The sequence below is a fragment of the Dipteris shenzhenensis genome, chromosome 19 (assembly GCF_047967505.1).
Source record: "Dipteris shenzhenensis isolate YYH24624 ecotype China chromosome 19, Dip_SZ_1.0, whole genome shotgun sequence".
NCBI classification, from domain to species: Eukaryota; Viridiplantae; Streptophyta; class Polypodiopsida; order Gleicheniales; family Dipteridaceae; genus Dipteris; species Dipteris shenzhenensis.
In genome coordinates, this window is record NC_141614.1 from 55,982,269 (window position 1) to 55,993,874 (window position 11,606).

At 40.7% G+C, this 11,606-nt stretch overlaps 1 protein-coding gene across 1 annotated transcript; it reads right to left on the minus strand.

The window, feature by feature from the left end:
• Positions 1 to 9,288: 9,288 nt before the first annotated feature.
• LOC147890668 (putative aldo-keto reductase 2) lies at positions 9,289 to 11,247 on the minus strand. Its single transcript, XM_087390340.1, has 5 exons — positions 11,032 to 11,247; positions 10,573 to 10,773; positions 10,216 to 10,388; positions 9,898 to 10,000; positions 9,289 to 9,642 (listed from the first exon to the last, which is right to left on the minus strand). The coding sequence occupies exons 1-5, from the start codon at positions 11,245 to 11,247 to the stop codon at positions 9,289 to 9,291; spliced, it is 1,047 nt and encodes a 348-aa protein (XP_087246466.1).
• Positions 11,248 to 11,606: the final 359 nt, after the last annotated feature.

Sequence of the window (11,606 nt, forward strand, 5' to 3'; positions counted from 1 at the left end):
CTCAAGTATGTTGACAGTCTCCTGAGAAGTTTCATATGGCAGATTGCAAGATTGTAGCCACTCCCATGGAACAAAGTTTGAAACTTACTAAAGATTCAAAAAAGCCTACAATCAATGACAGATACTACAGGCAGCTCATTGGATCTCTTATATATCTGACTATCACACGGCCAGATATTTGTTATGTAGTAAGCTCACTAGCACAGTTTATGGCAAATCCAAATAGTCTCATTGGAATGCAGCCAAAAGAGTCTTGAGATACATCAAAGGTACAAGACAGTTTGGGATAGAATACAGAGGAAATCATCCATAGTTGCATGGATACTGTGATAGTGACTATGCCGGAGATCATGAGACCAGGAGATCTTTTTTGGTGCTATATCATGGTTGTCAAACAAACAGCCAACTATTTGTTTGTCTTCGACTGAAGCAAAATATAGAGCACTCACTATAGGTGCATGTGAGGCTATATGGCTCAGAAGACTATTGTCAGAAACATATTACTTTGATGAGTCAAAACAATATACTGCGATAATCAATCGGCTCAAGCATTGGCCAAGAATCCAATATATCACTCCAAGACAAAGCACATTGATGTCAGAGATCACTTCATCAGAGAAAGAGTGTTACTTGGTGACATCACACTACAGCATTGTGATAGCAAAGAGAATGTTGCAGACATCTTTACCAAACCACTCGGTAAAGAGCTATTCGAGAAAGACCAACTAGCTATTGGTTTGATGCAGAGGAAGGACATTCCCATTAAAGGGGTGTCATGGAATGTAATGCTTAGTCCTTCTTCGATTCCCCAGAATCATCATCTTGAGGGAAGGCCTACTTCATGATGTTGATCTTGAGGGAAGGTGTTGAGAGTTCACACTTACCATCATGTGATCATGTGTACATAGCACCATCATGTGATCATATGTGCATAAGACTAACCTTATAGAGTGCTATAAAGGAAAGGGTTAGATCCCCTAACCCTAACCCTAAATGGGTTTGTATATAATCTATTCTTTCAACTAAATCTAGTGTACAGTTATTCTTTTGTGGTGTGCTCTCTAGCTGTGCCCTCTCTCCTCACCTCCACTCTTCTCCTCTCCCCTCTTCATATTTTGTCACTTACTAGGTGATCTATTGATCACATGCATTGCAGTATTCATTGCCTCAGCCCAAAAACCACCAGAAAGACTTGCATTTGAAAGCATACATTGTAACCCTTCCTGAATGGTGGTGCAGTTCCTATGTTCTACGACTAGACTTTTCTTTGGTGTATGAGGGGATGTGAGCTCCCTCTTGACCCAACATGTATCACAGAAATGTTGAAAGTCATGAGAGAGATACTCTCCACCATTGTCAATCCGTAGGAATTTAAGCGTTCTACCTAACTGATTTTCAACCAAAGCCAGCCATTTGTGAAATACTTGGAACGCATTGCTCTTCTGAGCTATAGCATAAGACCATACTTTCCTAGTTGCATCATCAATAAATGTCACATAGTATTGAACCCCATCTAATGACCATGTAGGCATGGGACCACATGCATCTGAATGCACCAAATCAATCCTTTCAACCTCTTTATTTACTCTTCTTTTATGGGTTGATTTATTCTACTTCCCAGAGAGATAATGCTGACAAAATTCAAAGTTAGAAAAACTCAAATGTGGTACATAACCCAAACAGCAGTAGAGTTTCATTCCATTCTAGCTCATGTGCCCCAACTAAAAATGCCATAAAGAAGTACTTAGTTGCTCGGTTATTGCAACAACATGATCAAACAACCCTGATACATGTAAGGGATACAAAGTACCACACTTGGCACCCCTACCCAAAACCATAGAGCCCTTCTGAATTTTCCAACTCTGAAATCCCAAAGTGGTATGAAAACTAGCATCATCTAGCTAACCCACTAAAATGAGACTCTTGGTCAACTTAGGCACATGTCTCACATTTTTCAAAACAAATGCAGACCCATTTGGAAAAGAAACCTTTATGCCACCTACTCCCACTATGTCACATGCATAGTTATTTCCAAGATGCACACAACCTATCTTGCCACTGTCATAAGTGGAGAACCATTTCCTATGGGGAGTAACATGGAATGAAGCACCAAAATCCAAAACCCAGTCCTAAGAATATGCATCATTCGAAGTGGTAAGCAAGTCTGCAAGTAGATTGGTCATGAAGAGAATGTCATTGTCACTATTATCAGTGATGATTGCATTAATCTCCTCGATCTTCATTTTTCCTTTGTCCTCCCTTGGACTCTCTTCCTTATTTTCACTCCAATTTGCATTCTTTTTCTTATCCTTTTGCTCTCTTTTGTAGCAATCCTTTTTCATGTGGCCCTTCTTGCCACAATGGTAACACTCAATGTTCCGTGCCTTGGATTTGCTACTACGAGACTTCCCTCTTTCTTGGGACTTCCCCCTGAATTGTGATCTACCCCTTTGCACATTTAAGGATGCATCCTGCTTATTGCCTTCCATAGACTTTCGTCTAATCTCCTCGGCCAACAAGCTACCCACAACATCATCAAACTTCAGTACTCCACCAGGTGCAGAGTTATTAATAGCTATACGAAAGGTATCCCATGAGGATGGCAATGAACACAAGAGGAATATTGCCTTAGTCTCCGCATCAAAATTCATCCTCTGAGCCTGAAGCTGCCTAAAAATAATATTGTATTCATTCAAGTGAGAAGCAATGAAGACCCCTTCCTTTATCTATAGCTCAAACAACCTCTTCATGAGAAACTTTATTAGAGGCAGTTTCCTTCTCATAAGTGGCACATAATTTCTTCCACAAATCTTCCATAGTTTGCTCATTTACTACTGTGAAATAGAGTGACTCTACAAGATGAATTCTAATAGGAGACTTTGCTAATGCATCCAAATCATTCCAATCTTAGCTACCAATCCCTACCAAGGAGACTTTATCTGCAAGCTTAGCTACCAATCCCTACCAAGGGTTAAATCTGCTTCTTTTGAATAAGCACATCCCTTCTCTATTCTTTCCAAAAAGAAAAGTTTGTCCCATCAAACTTTTTAATGCTGAAGAAATCCTTTTCAGAAATGGAAGAGGATGCCATGATGCAAATAAAGCAAAATACCAAATGCTAGTGCCTGCAAAAAGAAATCACACCTAATACCAGGTGCACCCAAATATGTCTACCTTAATGAAGGATAGTGTCACCAAAACTGAAGGCTCAAAGCATCAAAATGCATCTGACTCATGTGCATATACTATGCATCCATATGAGCAAATCTGGCTCAAAAGAAAATGTCAGTCCACCAAAACTTGAGTGCAATGGACACCAAAATCAAGCAAAGGTTTCCTCTACAAGTCATTCCAGACTCTCAATTGTCAAAAGGAACAAGGGAGTAATCACAAAATGTCTTTTTCCTCCAAAACCACCTGTTGGCTTGCAAAAAACCATTAAGAGAACTTTCCAAAGGTTTGTGCACAATAGGATGTAGGAAAAGTCACCCAACGGAGCTTCTCCTTCCTCCCACAGAGCTCTAGTAGCAGACTTTGGGCTCCAGGCTCACACCTAGGTTCAGTAGAACACCCACGCTCTGATACGAGTTGAGAGATCTCAACAACAGAAGCAGAACGGAAGAAGGTGAGAGAGAGGGAGAGCCAGAAGAGAGAGCCACACAAGTTTTGGTGGGTACAAAACACCCTAATATTCTATGTCATCCATATATATATAATGGAAATTCTCCTAATCTCTACAGAATGGAGAAAGAGCTAACAGGTAGGGATTTTTGGGCCTCTAGAACACGGTGGAACAGACGGTTTTGGAAACCGTGGTCCCAATCACCAAGTCCAACACACGGACCGAATAGAGCTATTTGAAAACACCACTGTAAAAACCCTTTTTGCAAATAAAGCTATTTGTAAATACCACTGGAGTGAAAATGATGAGCAACACAAGTTTTAGGACCTCCTGAGTCCACCAAAATGGACAAATCTGTGAGTGGTTACTTCATTGCTTTCTTACAAGCTCAATTCTTGGCACACATCAGTTCTCACATGACTTGGGTTTGACCGTTTAGCATAAGCCCCCCATTGGCAGCTCTCTTACAATGTTCTCATGGGTAGAAACTTGCATCAGTACACAGGTAAGCCTCTTGCATAGAGCACCAGACTACCTCCAGCATGGAGTTATCCACATCACATAGTTGATGATACACCAGCCATGGATCTGGATGAGATTCTGGATGAGATTCATGAGTGGAAAGAGAACCTTCTTTGACCATTCATTGCCACAGGGTATGTACCAGTTTATGACGATGACTCAAGCATCATTGGCCTTGAGAGATCAGATGTAGATGCTTTGGATGCTAGCATGGACCAGCTCACAATTTTTTATCATCCACATTCGATGGTAAGCTCTCAGCATGAGGCACACTTCTTGATAATCCCTTAGCACGAGGCACATTTGACAATAAGCCCTCAGCACGAGGCGGTCCTAGTCATATCAACACAGTCTGATTCTAGTGATGTACAACCATCACATTCATGCATGGATCTAACTTCATCCTTTGCCAAAAATGTAGATACTCAGCACGAGTTTGGTGATCATGCAATTTTTTAGTAGGTAAGTCCTCAGTATGAGGCACTCACATCTATAATCGCATGTGGAGATATATGCCACAGTGCATCTAGCTCTTCAGGTGATTCCATTCCAACATCCATCACTGCTTTCACCTCTGACATGGAGCATATCTTGGGCTTAGTTCCCTTCAACAGTATAGATCAGTAGATCAGTCTTCAAGACATTCTAGCATCTGCTCAGTTATGCTGCATTGCACCACCCTTGGATCCATTTCGATCAGTAGATCATTCCTCAGCATGAGGATATTTATGCATTAGTGTGATCCTGCCCCAGTGTAGTGGACATCATCAAGTTCAGCCCAGCCTGGGGAGACTCAATGTTTCAACATGTACTTATGGCTGTTGTATATAGTCCTTACATGATGCAAATTAGTGGCTGGATCCATGGATATTTTTTTTAAGTTAGTTTCATTAAGAAGCTAAACTTTTATATTTGCGTCGAAAGTTTATATGCCCTAATAAAAATAAATGTTTGAAACATTTGCCAGAATTTGAAACTCTTATGCAAAAAAATTTAAAGTTTTGCCACCCCAGGATTTACATTTTTTCCTTCAAAATTCCAAAGAATATATATAAAAAAGTACAACATAAAAGGGGGAAATCCACGTTACGTACATGATCATAAGTTGTATTCATTGTACATGCTTCTGCTACATAGTCACTATGCTCACATATACACATACTACTCTGATTTCTTTTCAATTTTCTTTTCAGTTTTTGCTCAATTTTTGATGCTATCATATGCACCAAACAAAACAAAAAATGGTCTTGTACACATGCACCCTCTACTTACCCAGTGCAATTTAAGAGGGGGTGTCGAGGATGGTGTAAATTGTACCATACATCTAGGGCATTAGGGGCAAACACTAACCATAACCCTAGGGGGTCCACATGTATATCTTCATGTTCATGTTCAATACAAGTTAGTGTATAGGTAGCTATATCGTGTAAACTGTAAACTCTCTCTCTCTCTCTCTCTCTCTCTCTCTCTCTCTCTCTCTCTCTCTCTCTCTCCCCTCTCTCACTTTCTCTATCAAAGCTCATGTTCTTCTCTTTAATGGTAACAATCTAATGCATGCATCGGCAACCGCTTCCTGCTACTACTCTACAAGGATTCTTCTTTCTTCTCATTGTTTCTCCCTCTGCAAACATTGCAAAAGTGTCTTCTATTTCTATTTCAATATCGTGCCATTTCTTTCCTCGACTTGCAACCTGTTCCTTATGCCTTGAATAAGCTTTTTAGCTTTTCTATCTCGTAGCCTCTATCTGTATCTCTTGTAAGCCATGATGAGCTACATCTTTCCATTGACATCGTAGAAATGATCAATGAGCTTTCAAAATATACCCTCTAGAATAAAGACTAGCTAGCTTGTGAGGCAAGCAAAGAAGATAAGACAACTTACCCGAGTAAAGATTAGCTATCTTGTGTGCAAAGTATGGTACAGGTTGCAACGTGGTGCAAGTTGTAAGTACTTTAAATATTCAAAGATTTGGAGGCAGAAAGTGTGAAAATTCAAAATTCACAGGAGCACCAAAAATTTTAGCCACTAGGGCTCCCTCCTATGGTGATACACGTTAGCAAAATTGGATATCCCTAGCACGTGCAATGTGGCCTAAAATACTTGAAAACAAAAGTAGGCCAAAGGGCATGTTACCATGTTTGATGTTATATATTATGAAATACAATGACTGTTGGCATCCTTATGAGCCATACAGTAAGCAAGTGCATGGAAAAAGAAATAATACATAATTGTAAATAGTGTTGGATTTATTAAAAGACCTTTGCACATGCGCAAATTGCACATTTTCAAATTCTTCCATTCTAGGGTGAATTTAGATATCAATGTCAACAACTATCAATTTTTTAAGACCACCATGTAGTAGTACTTTGAGATAGAGGCTCGATTGGATCAAGGATAAATTAGGGATAAAAATATGGGCATGGCATGGGGCAGTGTTAGATTGGAATCCAAGGGTCTTGATCATCAAGCATGTCTTTGCTACAGTGACCACATATTGGCCATGATCTAGTGGTTCAAAAACAATCACTAGTAGAAGGTTAAAAGACTTTTAGGGCCTTTATTTGGTCTGAGGAAAGGGGGAGACGTAAATGGAATTACATTCCATGGGATGCCATGGAAGCTTCCAAAGCAGCAGGGGGATTGGGTTTCTTAGATGTGGACTTGAGAAATGTTGCTTTAATAGGTAAATGGATGCCTCAGATGTTTGAGTGTAATGCCCCATGGGTGGAGTGCTGTAATTGGTTTGTGGAGAAGGGACAAGGGGAAAGGCATTGGAAGTTGGAAGGACATGCAATGGTACAACATGCTCTGCTTTTGGTTTTCAGTAAAGATTTTGGGCTTAGACCTTATGGCTGGGATAGTAGAGGCATGGAAAGCTTGTACAGTCCCCTAATGAGGTGGAAGGGCAAAATAGGCTTGAGGGGGGATGCCACTTTGCATGAAGGCATTTGGTGGGCATCGGTGGTAAATTTTTAGGGCAAAGCCTTGGCTTGGATTGATTTGCATAGTGCTAGAGCTGTGGTTAGGAAAGATATAAAGACTTGGATGTAGGTGTGGGGCCTCAAGGATCAGTATGGTCTATCAAACAAGGAGGTTGCTAGGTTGAATAAAGTGTTAGTCAATGTCCCTGAGGGATTGCTGAGTTATATAGCATCACTTGCATGGAGGAGCTTTATGGTTGATTAGACTTTGATTTCGAAGTTGAATGACAAGTGGAAATTGCGATGGCAAATAAGTGGTGGACAAATATTCAGTGAGGTGTGGAAAGGGTGTATGATGGGGAAGGAGAGTTTTCTTGCCTAGAAGATGATGCATAAGTGGTTGCCACTCAAAGGAAGTGGTCTTAAGTCAACACATTTTGCACATTGTGTGGGAGATGGGTAGAAGATACTATGCATTTAGTTTAGGCTTGCCCTATATGCAAGAGATTATGATTGCCTGTAGTTGTGGTGGTCAATAAGGTTGGATTGATGTGACCGTTTAGCATTTGTGCGTATTGAAGGCTAATGGTATTAGGAGATACCTCAAAATGCCATCTATATTAGTAGCGTGTTGGTGGTTCATATGTGCTATGAGTCTCTAGGCAAGTTTGGGATTTAATAAATGATTTGGTCTTTAGTAAGGGTATGGGTATAGGATTCAAGAAAATGGCTATGGTGGGGATGAGTAAGAGTTTGTTGGCTAATATGGGGAAGCTTGTGAAATTAATAGGAGGGATCCACTTATGGGCATGTGTTTGAAAGAACTCAGTGTTGTTTTGTAAGGGGTTGGATTTGGGTTATAATGGCATGGGCTGTGAGCAGTTTGCCTTGAGAAACCGACCACAATTTATAAATTTTGTTCATTTAAGTTTTAAGAAAATAAATAAATATCTCATGTACAGACATAGCAACAAAATTCTAAAGACTATCTTTTTTCAAGAAAAAAAAACTCACCCATACTACTCATACAAACCAACGTCATGCTAAAATTATAAAGATGTTAAAGTAAGAACATGTAGAAATAAGTAAAGTCTCTTTCTTCTTCTCTTTCTTCTTTAGTGGGACCATCTTCATTTATTAGAGATTTATTGGCACCCAATTTCAAACATTTAGATTTGGAGAATAATTAGTAAAAAATCACCTCAAGTGAAATATAAAATTACAAGAAAGGAAAATCACCACAAATGAATAGGTGCCCCATCATATTAAAGATGGCAAATTCCTATTTGTGGAGAAAGAAAGAGGGGTGAAAAGGAAGAAGGCAAGGCCATGATTAAGCTATGGTATAAAGAAGGAAGGTGTAAAGTAAGAAATAATGAAGGATAGGGACATTACACAAGGAGGGACGTGATATTGGAAAGGGAAGGGACCACTCATTAAAAAGGGGGGAGGAGGGAGAGACCATGCATTAAAGACGAAAGGACATCTCAAAGGGGGAGGAAGATGAGGGAGCATTTTTAATACTATTATAAGAAATAGGCATATAAAATTACTTTATAGCTTAGTGGTAAGACTCACGCATGGAAAAAAGAAGGTTTTAAATTGGATCTTTTCTTGAACACTTGAGGAAGCCCCCCTTGGACATAGTCTATGCATAGACTAAATTAAGACATGGAAAAAATGGGTTACTTAATCCATAAATAAATTAAGCCATAGAGAAACACTCGAGAAACATAGCTTAATTAAAACATAAATAAATTAAGCCAAAGATAAACATACCTTATTAAGCCTCCATGCACCAAAACTAATTAATTAATGGATTGGATTAGGACAAAGTGAAATAGGAGAGTGAATACAATAGAGGGAGTGGATACAAGCCAAAATAAAATTTCAAGCCAATAATAGATACAACTCTTATTTAAGGCAAGCACACAAACTAAAGGTTTTACTGCTCCCGTCCCCCCCCCCTTTCACCCCCCCCAAACCCATAATTGATCGCATGCATGCACATAAGATGTACCTCATAACATTAGATAAGGGATACTTCAAACTATTTTGTATGTAAAGAAACTATGTGGTTATTGATACACCAAGAAACTATCAACTTGACTCATCTCAAACTTTCATTAAAGCATGTTCGTCGCAAAGTTAATCCTGCATTTTTAAATTTTTGTGGGGTAGGGACATTCCTAATATGCAATTCTTTGTGAGTCCAAGGAAACTCAATTTAAGGAACCTTGCCAGGAGGAAAGAGGAGGGGTTTCAGGATGCATGAAGGTTGTACCCATGTATATATCTGGATATTGCCCCCCCGCAACAATGCCATCACGAAAAAGTGACTCGATCTCTTGGAGCTCTTCTTTAGTGAGCATAACTTTTAGTGCACCCACATTCTCCTTGAAGTTTTTCACCTTAGTTGTCCCTGGGATAGGCATAACATCATCCCCTTGGTGGTTCACCCAAGCAAGGGCAAGTTGACCTGGGGTGCACCCCTTTTTCGATGCGAGGATGTTGAATTCTTGAAACAACTTGTTATTCTGCTCCAAGTTTTCCCCTTGGAGTCTTGGTTGGCCGATCTAGACACAAAAATACACCTTGATCAATGGCTTTGATGCCGTCACATTGCATTTCAAACCAGGAGTAAGAAGTGGTTATAACCACAACGTGCCATTGCTTCCAAGTAGCTTCCAAATAGTCACATTAGTATCATGAAGGCATGGTTTCCCATTGTTGACTCGACTGAATTGCGTTGCCTTGCCTCGCAGCACAACTATCAAAACGTGGAGTGGTTACTTTAGGGATGGTCAGATATTGGTTTTCAAGAGAAGTACCTTGCGGAAATCTGAATCTGTAATGCCATCTAAAACTTTTGCTCCAGCGGAAAAGAAACCTCTGCCCAAAGGGCTGTAAGCCACAATCCCGATGCCTAGCTCCCTGCAAAACGCTACTTGATCATGACGGTCGAGATGCAGATGAAGAATCAGAGTAAGGTGTTTTCGCGGAAAACAAAATTTTATTTATCGCAAAATGGAAAAAATACAGAGTAGAATATCAACCTCCAAAGGTAGGCTTGATCTTTACCTGAAGAGGAATCAGAGTAAGGAGTAAACAAATCGGAGTAAGCCGTTGGGAATCGAGTAAAGAATCACCTGCAAGTGGGTATAATCTCCTTTTCTACATCACGAGACCATAAGGACCATTCCAGCTGATATGCTGTGATGGGGTGTACAGCATGAGCTCGGCGAATCGTAGATGCAGAAGCCTCAGACAGACCTAGGTACTTGACCTTCCCTTCCTCCACCAGCTTTTTCATCTCTCCAACCTACCAACAAGATGGCATGATCAATGGCAAGGGCATCAGCAATAGCACTAGGCATGAAAGAAAACGATCCAAAAAAGATAGCAGGCAACGAAAGAAAAACCCACTCAGAAAGCATAGCACACCCTGCAAGAGTCTGCTTAACCGGAAGGAGATTTCAAAGCTTGGCACTATCGAAGAAATGCACCGTGACTTCGATAGGAACTCTCGTGTCAACGCGGTGTTGGTAGTAGAGATCGATATAATCTACGTCCAGCCTTTTCAAGCTTGCCTCACAAGCCGAACGCACATATTCAGGCTCTCCTCTGCATGAGAGTTGCCCATCATTTCCGAAGCAAATCCCGAACTTGGTGGCAAGCTGAACCTTTACCCGGATTCCTTTCAAAGCCTGCGCACATGCAAGACCAATCGTTCAAGGATACACAGAACCTTTTGGCATACGCTGTCAATCCTTGGCAATTGTGGCCAACTTCATGAGGATAAACAATCGAAACGGCGCGCTCTGTTTACAGGTCGTAATCTCGGATGATCATTAGTTAGCCATCACACAGCACTTCGAATACTACAAAGAGCATAACCAAACCAAATTCCACTCATCCTTGCACCAGCTCAGCACAGAGAAATGCCGATAACTAAGCTCAAGTACCTTTCCCAGCAGAACCTCGTTGAGGAAAGGGCCATACATATCCGATGTATCCATGAACATGATCCCAGAGTCAACGGCATTGCGGATGAGCTCGATCATATCCTGCTCAGGCTTTGGGGGGCCATAGATACCCGACATGCCCATGCATCCAAGGCCCTGAGCAGAGACCTCGAGGCCCTGAGATCCAAGCTTGGTGCGGGATACCGAGGACGCCATAGCTCACTTTGAGAGAGACGATTCAACCTCGACAATTGTTTTCATGGCCTGGCATATACCACTGCAAGCGATGGGACAACTTGTTGGCAACAAAAGGGCAGCCAACTGTATTCTTTTAATATATCGTGAGGATCAATGCTCCCATGATGGACCTTTGTCTTTGAAGAAATCGAGTAGATACATAGAAGAATACAAGAACTAGAAAACAAGGTGGCAAACCTCTAGAGGCCCTACTAGAGTGTGGATCAAGGCTAGAAAATAGGATGGAATAAACCATCTACGATTATTTGCTCATAAAGAATAGCACTTGTCGGCCCCATCAAAAGGAAAGCAAATAGTATTGATTTATCTAAAATATC

Bases quoted from the DNA above. Each gene is read 5' to 3' on its own strand.
- LOC147890668 (XM_087390340.1), bottom strand. From the start codon at position 11,247: ATGGCGTCCTCGGTATCCCGCACCAAGCTTGGATCTCAGGGCCTCGAG. The intron at 10,774-11,031 runs GTACTTGAGCTT...GCATGTGCGCAG, and splicing joins ACGAGGTTCTGCTGGGAAAG to GCTTTGAAAGGAATCCGGGT. The intron at 10,001-10,215 runs GTGATTCTTTAC...AGCGTTTTGCAG, and splicing joins GAGATTATACCCACTTGCAG to GGAGCTAGGCATCGGGATTG.